Source organism: Rana temporaria, chromosome 5 (assembly GCF_905171775.1).
Source record: "Rana temporaria chromosome 5, aRanTem1.1, whole genome shotgun sequence".
Taxonomy (NCBI): domain Eukaryota; kingdom Metazoa; phylum Chordata; class Amphibia; order Anura; family Ranidae; genus Rana; species Rana temporaria.
The window spans coordinates 353,965,860-353,979,223 of record NC_053493.1 but is presented as its reverse complement, the minus strand read 5'-3'; the positions used below and the strand labels follow the sequence as shown (position 1 = coordinate 353,979,223).

General features: G+C 39.1%; 1 protein-coding gene across 1 annotated transcript in view; it reads right to left on the bottom strand.

Moving 5' to 3' along the window:
* LOC120941275 (Y+L amino acid transporter 2-like) overlaps nucleotides 1–11,881 on the bottom strand; it is a 49,554-nt gene extending 37,673 nt beyond the window's left edge. The window contains exons 1-2 of the mRNA XM_040354596.1: nucleotides 11,474–11,881; nucleotides 656–1,191 (exon numbers count right to left, since the gene is read on the bottom strand). Coding sequence (XP_040210530.1) covers nucleotides 656–1,169 — 514 coding nt within the window. The 5' untranslated portion in view covers nucleotides 1,170–1,191; nucleotides 11,474–11,881. The remainder of the gene's footprint in view (nucleotides 1–655; nucleotides 1,192–11,473) is intronic.
* Between the last annotated feature and the right edge of the window lie 1,483 nt (nucleotides 11,882–13,364).

Here is a 13,364-nt window from a genome sequence, read left to right as displayed (position 1 = left end):
TAACAGAATATGGTCCGCCTGGGTACAGGCTGGACATCTCACAATATAAGATAGCTAGTAAGCAACTCTTTTGTAATACTTTGTATTTTAGGCATTCTATATTCCATTACTTCCACTCACTCTCATATTTGGTTATGCTTAATGTGTTTATCTGGCTGTGTCCATACCTGGCCTCCCCCCATTCCCTCCCCCCCTTGTTTTTACTCTTCCTGGATCTGGCCCTAGTAGCCATTATGCTGCTTTTTGCCCTATTGCCCCCCACTCTCTTCTTTCTCACCCTCCTGAGATGGTACTATTATGTGACTGGGATAGAAGAACAAAGGGTGCCCCCCTTATATACAGACAGTACATGTTGCTGTTTTAATAAGAGTATTGATAAAGAACTTTCACCAAACTAACCTATACATGAAGGTATGGGATTTACTGTTTTTGCTCTTTTTCACTTATGTGAATGTATGTTATGTCTTATGACAGTGTGCACTATATTTATGTTCCCATTTACACATGTAATGTGCTGTAAATTCAATAAACATTCCTTCTGTTAAAAATAAATAAAAATACATGGGGTAGGTTTTCTGAATTCACTGATTACAGTGTATACATTATAGAACATAAAATGTGCAATAAAGGTAAATGGAAAAAAAAGAATACTTACATACACAAGCTGCAGCTATTAATCTAACAGCTGCATATGGAGGTTCACAGAATGGAAAGATTGGCTGAACAATATAATTGGCAAATGTAATGGCAATAATTGCTTGCGTCGTAGGCTCTATGATTAATAAAGATGACCACAGTCTGATAAAGGCAGTAAATCCTCCAAATGCCTCCAGTATATAAGCATAGCTTGCCCCCGACTTCATAACAGATGTCCCAAGCTCTGCATAACACAGTGCTCCAAACATAGAAAAGATGCCCCCTAGTGTCCAGACAATCAGGGACAGTCCAAAAGATTCACTGTACATCAGAACTCCCTTTGGAGATACAAAAATCCCAGATCCAATCATGTTCCCAACTATTAAGGAAACTCCATTGAACAGTGTGATCTCTTGTTTCATTTTCATTTTGTCCTTCTCATGATTTGGACTTTCTATGCTTTTATTCGTTTTCTTGATTTCATTTTTTTCAACCTGCTGCTTACAGCAAAATAAAGTCCACGGCAGTGACATATTGATTTTTATCCAGGGTCAGCTTGAAATGAGAAAAGAAAAAGACAATAGTGATAATTAGGAGTGTCTTAAGGTACGAATGACGTAGAAAATATGAGTATTTGTACCCTAATATGTAGCAGCATATACTCTAGCTGACTTCAACTAAAATATTTGTTAAAGGGACCTAGATTCACTAACCGTATCCTTCATATATTGATAGACAAGTCAATTATGAATGTGATAAGATTTACAGTAGGCATCCTGTAGGTGCATTTTAGCTTAAGCCTATTTTTATATCTATCACACAGTGTATCTTTGGAACAGTGCTTTCTGTTCCTAGAGCTTGCCCCAAGGGCTACACCAAAGTAGTGGGCAGTTTCTGCTTATCAAAGCCCTGATAGTCTCTTGAAAGACCAGAATGGAGGGTGCCTAAGCAGTATTACATTTGTGGAAGTTGCTCAGCTTCCTCTAATTGGAAATTATACACTAGAGATACATCCTCTTTATCGATCAGTTTTACACATATAGCTCACCCTCTTAGGAGCCACTAGTTTGATGAGCCCTCAGAAACGTAGTTCTTTTCTCAAGATAGTGGTATACCATCCATACCACTCTGACACCCCCACAGTAGAATGAACATAAAACTGTTTCATTTCCGGCACGTGCCATAAATGTAACATTCCCATTGGTTGTGCTCTGTCAAGCCATCCAATGGCTGGTGTCATAACTGATCACATGTGCAGCATCATGGCAGTTGTAGATTAAACAGAGGCAAAGATGGCAGCTTTCTTGGCTGAAAACGATAGGGGGGTTTACTTACACTTTAAGTAAACACTGTCTGTATTGAGAGTAAATTGGTTAAATGAGGTAAAGTAATACAGATTGTAACCAGGATAAAGTATCACTAGCTCCTGCCCAAACACTTCTATACCAGGTTTATGTGTAGGAAACAACACAATGAGTAACTGGGCCCAGATTTTACCAATCAGTTGAAACTGTAACAGAGTCACCTAGAGTGTCGTAAGGGCAGCTATAAATAGATAGCATAACCCGCCGAGACTACACTGTCTTAGACTCTGGAGTGACTTTGCTAGGTCCAAGTCTGCCTGCAGGACTTCAGTGTACCATGAAGGTGAACATTGCTAGAGTCTATGCAAATACTATGAAACAGGAAGAAATGGTTTCCAATAAAAAGCAAACATTTGTTATTTCAGCTTCGTTGGGGCCCTTTTGGTGACGCACTAATAGTGATGCTGGGTGGCTTCTAGATACTCCCAGTTCAAGAAAGTGGGTACTTGAGAAAGAGCTCTGGCAGAAAAAAAGATCCATTCAAACTGGCAGGGAAATCGCAAGATCCATGCAATCAGCTTGATAGTATGTAATTGAGATGCCTGTGGATCAGTGTCAGCATTGCTGCTTGGATGCCAGGCAGGTCTCAGAATCTACAGGAAAAATTTCATCTTGTATTCCTCATTTCACCAATTTCTGTAAACCTTTTTAGGTGTACCCTAACTTTATGTTATACTCTGCTCCCCTAGGTATGGTACTTGGGGTCCTGTAGGTATACTTTTACCTTACCCCAGATATTTTGTGAAAATACCAGGACTGATCCCTCCATGTGCGTTCACTCTTGGTGGTTGAGTCATTTAACTCCTTACAGGCTGTTAAGTAAGTGCAATGAAAACAAACTTTTTTCTAATGTATTACATCCATATTCATATAGTTTGTATTCCAATTGTAATATCAATTTAGCTTTTTTACTTTTAGATGATACGTTTGCACCTTGGTTAACTTTCGTGCCTCAATTCTGTGGGCTGGTCGTCCCTTGATAGGAGACTATTGTGTCTATATACATCTCTAGAAATCCAAGTACGTTGTTTTTTATTGATATGCTTGAGCCCATTATTTTCTTATATTAGTGGTTTTAGTTACACATATATTTAATATATATTTTACTAGACTAGACTGGGTCTGGCAGTACTAAGTACCTCTAGCAGGGACTCCTACTCATCCCTTAGTGGCTGGGGAAGCAGGTATTCTGGTGCCTTCCCCCTGGTGTTCCATTTGCAACACACAGCAGCAATAGGATAATCATTTTCTTTTAATTGTTGATGCAGTTCAATGCCTACATTCCTATTATGCTGCGTACACACGATCAGATTTTCCGACAAGAAAATTCTGATGTTTAGGCTCCTTTGGACTTTTCCTGTCGGAATTTCCACCAACAAAAGTTTGATTGATTATGTTCGTGTAGCACTACCCCCGAAGGAGCTGCTGGTTTATTTTGGGTGGCATGTTACCTCTGTATCTCCGCTGTCTAGGGTACTTGATGAGAGTTGTAGTAAAGGGAATGTCTTTTCTGTGCTTTTATTACCCAGCCGGGTAAAAACGATTAAACAGTGGAAAGGTGAAGGGATAGAAAATAGAAGACAGCAGACCCAGATGTAACTGCGTACGGGAAACAGTCCTGCTTCCAACAACACTTTACTTTGCCACTCCAGCCGGAGTGGGTATAGCGCACCTGGACAGGCCTCTCTCACCAGCCTGGCAGCCAGAGTGTCACTTGAACTTAGGATCAAGTCTCTGCCACAGACCCTCCTAAAATAATGGAGACAATTATGGTCCTGAATCCTCTCTCAGCCACGCACACCCCGGCCAGGAGGGCCATATGCGGGGGTGTCGTGGAATGGCTACCCCAATGGTGGGCATCACACGAGGAAGAACCTCGAGGCAATAGCGTCTGCCCCCTTTATACCCCTCCCCAGCATGCACAGCGAGGCGGCCAACCCCTGAATGGCTGCTAAGGAGTGATACTCAGACTCACTTCACCCCACTGCTGCCACCTGCCGTCTGGGGGGTGACAGGAGTCCCCGAATGAAAGGTTAGCCCACAGCACAGCCAAGCTAGAGCAGAGACCCAAATTTAAACAATCAAACTAATTCTGAGCTAACTATTTCTGAATTCTCCCCCAAATTTAACATAGCACCGGCTCTGAAAGTAGCCAGGCTCTACACTAATGTTCTTTGAGCTGTATGCATAATACTTTTTAGCTGGGTTTCCTCAATAATACAGAATACAAATCCTATAGTGGAGTATAGTATAGTAGAGTATGCAATATAGCATTTATTGATAGTTTTTACTGATCTGGGTTCAATGCCACTTTAATAAATGCTCCCACATTAAGAAATCTATCTATCTATCTATCTATCTATCTATCTATCTATCTATCTATCTATCTATCTATCTATCTATCTATCTATCTATCTATCTATTGATTCTATTTTCTGCTCTTCTTGGTAATAAGCATGGCTGGGATAGCTGCAATGTGATCCTGCAGGTATGACTGGTACTTGGCATGTAACTCTGATGTTGCTTCACGTGCTTGCTTAACTGGCCTTCATCTCCAACTGTAAACAAGTCTTCAGGACTTTCAGGTTTTATTCCCATGGGAAGAATTTACAGTATGCCTTATTTCCAGAATATGTTTTTTTAGAATTTACTTGTCCAATTAGAATATGTATAATTGATGACATGACTGATTTCCAATTGCTGGTATCATATAATTAATTTTCAATGGTCTGCTCTGTTATAGTTTAGTTTCATTACTTTTAACATTTAAGAAGAACCTAATAATGTTTATGCCTATATGGATAGAAATATATCCTAAGCTACATGGGCGATTTTGCCTTGTCATTCACCGAAACAAGTCATTCTGCAATCTCTTCCCCAGCCAGCTTCTGTGTGATCACTACACAATTGCAAAAATATTTAACAAACATGAAGGGGCGCAGACTTTTCACTCAAGCCTGTGCTTGCCATTATTTGTATCACAGTACAACACTGTGTCAATATCTGAATAAATACAATTCAATTCTCTTTAGCAAGGTTTAGCTATCTAGAAGACTATCAACTGGTTTACTTTAAATTACACAGTAGATCTTGGTTTCTGGAGCTAATACCATTACTATATTCTAGTGGCTCTTTTGTATATACTACAATATACAATGCATAAAATAGTCATATAAAAAAATGAATAACTGTCTTTTAAAACCAGTCTAAAAACGTCATATATAAAGTTCCCACATTGAGACTAAAACATAACTCTTGCATGTAGACTGTTAGTTCCCAGACATATTGTACTGCCCTAAACATTTACAAAAATATAAAGCATTCACTGCACTAATATAAACAAGTACAAAATATGAATTAACTAAATAAAGTCCAACATTGAATAAAGGTCAATGCAAAGTGTGAAGTCCTCTTTAAAGGATAGTGCTCTTCGACACACGTGCAACAACCAAGTGCTCCTTCCACCAAAGCACATTTATGCTTTTACCCCAATGTAAGTGACTCTCAAAACCATGAGTAGACAAAACACGATCTGTCAACAGGTAATATGATCCAAAGCCTCACATGAATGGTGCTCCTCAGGTAGCTTTACAGTTGACCAAGTAGTGCTCCAAAGAATACAGGAGTATTTTTTACAGGAGTCAATTGATTGATGCCTGGAGAGTCTTTAACCCAGACCAACGTGACTATACATTTTATTCCCCGGTGCATGGGACTTATTCAAGGATCGATCACATACTGGTAGACCATAGGACTTTAGATATCGTGGTAGAGACAAAAATAGAAACCATGACGATTTCCGACCATGCCCCGGTCAGTATTACAATAGACATCCCAGGAAACCAGAGGCCTGATCAAAACTGGAGGCTAGACGAACATTTGATGGTAGACGAGACCAGTCTAATAAGGGTAAAAAAGGAGCTGGAAGAGTATTTCAGGTTAAACGAGTCGGATGAAGTTTCGGCAGCAACACTATGGGACGCACATAAGGTAGTGATAAGAGGGACCCTGATCTCGGAGGGTGCAAGGAAAAAAAAAGAAAAAAATAGCAAAAAATAAAAATTGATAGAAGAGATCTTCCTGCTAGAACAAGAACATAAAAAAATAGGGAAACAACGTGATCTTTATCTGAAATTGGTCAATAAACGAAATGACCTAAAAGAACTTATGGATCAAGAAACTAGAAGGGAATTTAACTTAATAGCTAGGGAAAGATATATGTGGGGGAATAAAACAAATAAACACCTAGCAAGAATGGTGCAGAAAAAGAAATCAAAAAATTATATAGATAAAATTAAAAACGAAAAAGGAGAGATGATGCATACAACAAAGGATATCGCGGAAACCTTTAGGGTATACTACGAGAAACTTTATTCGGTGGAACAAAAGAACGGGCAGGAAGGGGAAAAAATAAATAAAATCGTGAATTTCCTGAAGGAAGCAGGGCTGCCAAAAATAAGTAGAAACGAGGCATCAGTGATGGATAGACCAATATCGGAAAAAGAGATTAATTTAGCACTAGCTGGCACGGCCTCAGGTAAAAGCCCAGGCCCTGACGGTTTTACCATATTGTATTACAAAAAATGCAGGGAGATCCTCCTACCAAAATGATCCCAATATTTTAATGGATTGGGAAAAGACTTTGATTTAAGTAGAGAGGCCTCAGAGGCCATTATAACGGTCATCCCCAAGGAGGGTAAGGATAGGGGGGACTGCTCAGGGTATCGACCAATATCTCTGCTGAACACAGATATAAAACTGTTCGCAAAGGTCTTGGCCGAGAGAGTGAAACAAGAAATGACAAGGATGGTACATCCAGATCAGACAGGGTTCATCCAGGGAAGGGAGGGGAGGGACAATGGAGTTAGAGCACTATTGATAATTCAAAAAATGAAAGTGACTGAGTCCCCGAGTCTACTCCTGTCGATAGATGCAGAAAAGGCATTTGACAGGGTAGACTGGGGACTCATGTTACGTACCCTGGAGGAAATGGGGTTCAGACAAAGGATGATGGAGTGGATAGCGACTCTCTATCAGGAGCCTAGGGCAAAAATAAAAATAAATGGCAGCCTCTCCCAAGTACTGACAATGAAAAATGGAACAAGGCAAGGGTGCCCCCTGTCCCCACTCCTGTTCGTGCTCTCTTTGGAGCCACTGTTGGCCAGGATACGCAAGTGCCCTGACATAAGAGGAGTTAAAATAGGGGAGGACGAACACAAACTCTCTGCGTTTGCAGACAAATCCCAAAACCTCAATTCCAAAGCTATTAGACCTATGCACGCTATACGGAGAAATATCAAATTTTTAAATCAATGTTGCCAAAACCGAGATCCTGAGTATTAACGTTAACGGATGCGATGAAAGGGACCTTAAAATGGAATACCGCTTTTCCTGGGTAAAAGAACTTAAGTATCTCGGTATCCTCCTAGCAAAATCAATTAAAAAAATGTATGCGATAAATTTCATCCCCTTGCTAAATGAAGTTAGGAAAGAAATAGGGAAGATAAAAAATAGACCAATATCCTGGATAGGACGAATAAACTTTTGTAAAATGGTAATTTTACCAAAAATTACCTACAAGTTTCAGATGATACCTATAAGTTTGCCAAGAATACTCCTCTCAGCCCTCAAAAAACAGATTATGAACTTTATCTGGAGAAATAAGAAACATAGAATATCTTTCCAGACTCTAAGGCAATCTAAAAATAAGGGGGGACTAGCAGTACCGGATATTAAAACTACTTTTACTACTACTATTACTATGATGCTGTGGTACTGTCGAGGGTGGTGGGGTGGGCTAGGGCTAGTAAAGAAAAAGGGTGGGTTAATATGAAAAATGAACTGGCGAAGGCAAGCTTGGACAAGATTATATGGAACCCACCCCAATATAGGGCACTTGACAAGAACACACATGAGATAACAAAAAATGCACTGAAAATCTGGGACACTATGTATAAAAAAATAGAAAAGGAATTTAACTCACCATTAATAGCACTAAAAAATAATGATTATTTCGCACCGGGTAAAACACAGATTGGAGGATACTGGATTAAAAAGGACACGATGCAATTAAGAGAAGTAATTAAAGATGGGCACATAGAAACACTACAAGAATTAAAGGGGAAAAAAAATCACATTGAAATTAACGAATGGAGATATTGTCAGCTAGCCCACTTTATCCAAAAATTACCGCACCCACTGAGGTCAGGGGAGCAGTTATTCGAACTGGAAAAACTATGTATATCGGAGAAGGTCAAGGGAACTATCTGAAAACTATACAAGATTTTGCTAAAGGTGGACGAGCGGACTGTTCCTCAATTCGTTAAAAAATGGGAGAGGGAACTTGGGTCAAAACGGGATAGGGCCACAATAGAGAAAATGCTGACACTGGTACACTCCTCGGCGGTAGACAGCCGCACAGCTGAGATGAGCTATAAATGTATGACTGGGTGGTACATGACCCCGGACAAACTATCCAAATTTAAAGACGGACAAACGGGAGACTGTTGGAGGGGATGTGGGCTCCCGGGAACCATGGCCCACCTATGGTGGAGGTGCCCCAAAGTCGAGGAATTCTGGAAAAAAATCCTGGGATGCATTGAAGAGATCACAAAAGGGAAAGTTAAGCTGGACCCCTGGGTGGTATTGTTTCATGGTGGAGAGGAAGGAATAAAAAAATATCGGAAAACCCTAGTCCCACACTTACTCAATGCAGCCAAAAGGATAATACCGAGAAAATGGCAGGAGATAGATTGCCCCTCAATCTGGGAATGGATAGACTCAGTGGAAGAAACCTATAGAATGGAAGAATTGAGAGAAGGAGTGGAGGGCAATAATATAGCTCAAGATAAGAAGTGGGATAATTGGAGGGCTTTCAAGAGATCTTGGAGTTACGCTGAAAAACTTAGGGAGGAGACCTAAACATAACCTAAAAATAGAGAAGAAGTCATCAGGTGGCATCCGAGATTATTTGAGGTGAGATAGGGGGAGGGTGGGGGGTGAGGAGGGGGGGGGAGAGAGGGAGGGAGAGATAAGGAGAAAAAACTAAAACATTTTTTTATACTTCTCATAAATCCAATAACGAATGAGCAACATAGCAAAAAAAAAAAAAAAAATTAAATATAAGCAATTAAAGAAAAGGAATCACACTAATGATGCGAAACCAAATTAGAGACGCTAAGGGCTGGCAAACAGAACATGAGCGTACAAACGCATACTCTATGAGGTTGGAGTCTGAATTGTAAATGAGAAAAAAAAAAAAAAAAGAATATAAAGAAAGGGAGCAACAAGCTCTTATAGTGTAAATCTGCATGATTTTTTTTTAAAACAGTTAAAAAAACTCACATTCTCCAGGAATGAAAAAACACCATATCACTACTACAATTCCCAGAATCCCGATAGCGACAGGACATGTGTGGTGATGTCACGATCTCCATTCCCATCCTAGGCATGTTTTGTCACAAAAGACTTCACCAGGTCGAAGAGCACTATCCTTTATAGAGGACTTCACACCTTGCATGGGTGTTTATTCAATGTTGGACTTTATTTAGTTGATGAATATTTCACACTTTACATTAGCGTGGCATATGCTTTATATTTTTGTAAGTGTATGGTATGCCCTGTATCTTTTGTGTGCTGCTTTTTATTTCACATTGTTTTATTGTACCTTTTACATAGTCATTTCTGTTTCAATTTCACCCTAAACATTAGCCCCCTAATTCTTGACTCTTAACCTGGCCATAGACAGTTAATTTATTTTTTCGTTCAGTCAAACAAGGTGGATGGAGGAATCCCTCCAACTGGAATTTTGTATTATGACAGCATGTCCCACTGCTGTCAGAATGCATTGATCAGCAGCTGTAGCTCATTGGCTGCAGCCACTGATTAAGAAAAGTTTTCCAGCATGTCCAACGATCAACTTTTATCGAGCTGAGACGACCACACACTAATCAAAAATCAGCCGGTCCCTGCTGAACTGGCCACATTTCGATCCGTGTATAGCCAGCCTAAAACCATTCATCCAAGAACTAAGCTAATGCCTATATATAATTGAATGAATGAATGAATGACTTGTATAGCGCTACACATGCGAACTGAATCGCCTCTGGGCGCTTTTCCAGCCAATGTCGGCTTGGCTGGTGTGGTCATATTACCCCGTAGGATCTCGACACGCTAGGGACACACAGTCATACACACAGATATACATATATATACTGGGCCAATTTTTGGACAAGATCCAATTTACCTACCAGCAAATTACCTACCAGCAATTGACTCCTGAAAAATGAAAACTTCCAATCATGCTCTAGGATCTTACAAATCATAGCACCACAATTAGTAATCCAGCCTGTAAATCACTATGGCCCACATTTCTGTACAGTACAGTTACAGTACTGACACTTGTGCTAATTTTCTGTAGTGGTAGAGTCAATTTGATATTTTATTTAACTAAAGATTGCACTACAGGTGTACTTGGACAAACAAATACACAAGACAGATGAAAAACAATAGATAGATAGATAGATAGAGTAATATAATATTTCTAATGTTAAAAATTATATTAAAGTATTACAATCTGCATTTCAATTTTAAAAAAAGAGAACTAATTAAATACATATAATATTTAAAGACATACACCATCTTGTGTCTTGAGTGTTTATGATATATATTTTTTTAATTTTACAATATGTGTTAAAATATGACAATCTGCATTTCAATATATTTGATAGAACTAAAATATTACATTACAACTCTAGTGTAGAATCGATAGATAGAAAACCTGATAGATTGATTTGATTAGATTATATATATTCCATAGGAATTTAATATAGATTTTAATATTACAATGTATGTTTAAATATTACTATTTGCATTTTAATATATTTTATAGAATCAAAATATTACATTACAACTCTAGTATAGATAGATAGATAGATAGATAGATAGATAGATAGATAGATAGATAGATAGATAGATAGACAGATAGTGTTTAATATAATATTTCTAATGTTCCAAATTATATTTAATATTACTATCTGCATTTTAATACATTTTATAGAACCAAAATATTACATTACCACTCTAGCGTACAATAGATAGATAGATAGATAGATAGATAGATAGTGTTTAATATATTATTTCTAACGTTACAAATTATAGTAAAAAATATTACAATCTGCATTTCAATACTATTTATGGGACCACATATATATTTACCACTCCATTACAATGAAGTGCATAGAAAGATTTAAGATGACATGGATTACATAGGTAGACAGACATAGTGTATATTTTGACAAACATGTAAATAGATGAGATTTAGATAGATAATGAAGTATATATGAAATAAGTTATATAATATTTTATTTCATCAGCTTTGAATTTAATTTTTATTTTATCAAAAATCCATTACAGTGAAGTCTATTGCATTAATATAAATTCAAAATGAATACATGTAGGTGAGAAGAACCTACCTTTATCGTTACTTATTCACAAATATTTTCTTCTTTTAGAAAACAGTGGAAGCTTCCATAGGAGAGGTAGAGGAGAGAAAGTTTGTTTAGCACAGCTTTCAAGTAACAGATTATTTGAGCAGCAACAAACAGCTGAGGGACCTCTGCCTGATAAATGATATACCATCACCTTCTTGTCGAGAAGCCACCAGTCCTCTGGTTTATTTTAGTCTCACTGCATGTACTGTAAACTAAGCACAACAACACAAGAGAAACACTGGCTTCCTATTCTTAGTACATCCGCTCAGATTGTTCCTAGCTAGAGAAAGTTTATACCTACTGTCAGACTCACTGGGGCTGATTTAGTAAAGTCAAATATCTATCACTTTGCATAGGGATTTTCACTTGGTTAGTTAAATGTGGTGAAAGTTCACTTTGCAAAGAATACCCATTCATGTGCGAGGAAAATAAAAAACAGTATTTTTGCTTTCACAGGATTGGATGATGGAAGTCAGCAGAGCTTTGCTTCATTCGCTAAGCTAAGGGAAAATTCCCATGCAAAGTAAAAATTCCCATGAAAAGTAAACGGTCCATTTGCCTTTTGTAATTAAACTCCACTATCCTAAATATGTATGTCCATCAGGACACTATGGGCCAGATTCACGTAGACTAGCGGCGGCGTAACATATCGTAGATACGTTACACCACCGCAAGTTTTCATCGCAAGTGCCTGATTCACAAAACACTTGCAATGAAAACCTACGCTGGCGGCCTCCGGCGTAAGCCAGCGTAATCTAAAGGGGCGTGTGCCATTTAAATTAGGCGCGCTCCCGCGCCGGACCTACTGCGCATGCTCCGTTTTGAAATTCCCGCCGTGCTTTGCGCGAACTGACGTCATTTTTTTGAACGGCGATGTGCGTAGTGTACTTCCGTATTCCCGGACGTCTTACGCAAACAACGTGAATTTTTAAATTTCGATGCGGGAACGACGGCCATACTTTAAACAGCACATACGTGTGCTGAGTAAAGTTAGGGCACCCAAAACGACGACTAACTTTGCGACGGGAAACTAGACTAGCAGCGACGTAGCGAACGCGATAAAAACCGTCGTGGATCGCCGTAACTCCTAATTTGCATACCCGACGCTGGTTTACGATGCGGACTCCCCCCAGCGGCGGCCGCGGTACTGCATCCTAAGATCCGACAGTGTAAAACAATTACACCTGTCGGATCTTAGGGCTATCTATGCGTAACTGGTTCTATGAATCAGTCGCATAGATACTCTGAGAGATACGACGGAGTATCTGAGATACGACGGAGTATCTGAGATACGACGGAGTATCTGAGATACGACGGAGTATCTGAGATACGACGGAGTATCTGAGATACTCCGTCGTATCTCCTTTGTGAATCTGGCCCTCAGACAATATATGCCTTGGTTTATAGAGCACTAATGCCCTGTACACACGATCGGTTCGTCTGATGAAAACGAACCAATGGATTTTTTCATCAGATATCCGATGTAGCTGACTTTCATCAGTCCTGCCTCCACACCATCTGTTAAAAATCCGATCGTGTCAGAATGCGGTGACGTAAAACACAACGACGTGCAGAGAAAAATTAAGTTCAATGCTTCTGAGCATGCGTCGACTTGATTCTGAGCATGCGTGGATTTTTGACCGATGGATTTCCCCACAGACGATCGTTTTTTTCTATCGTTTTTTTCACCATACGAAAATGTTAAAACCGTTTCTATTTTTTTTCACCGATGGGAAAAACACTGATGGGGACCACACACGATCAGTTCGTCCGATGAAACGGTCCATCGATCCGTTTTCATCAAATGAACCGATTGTGTGTACAGGGCATTACAGTTTTCATTCACTGTATAAAGTGAGGATATACAAGGGTG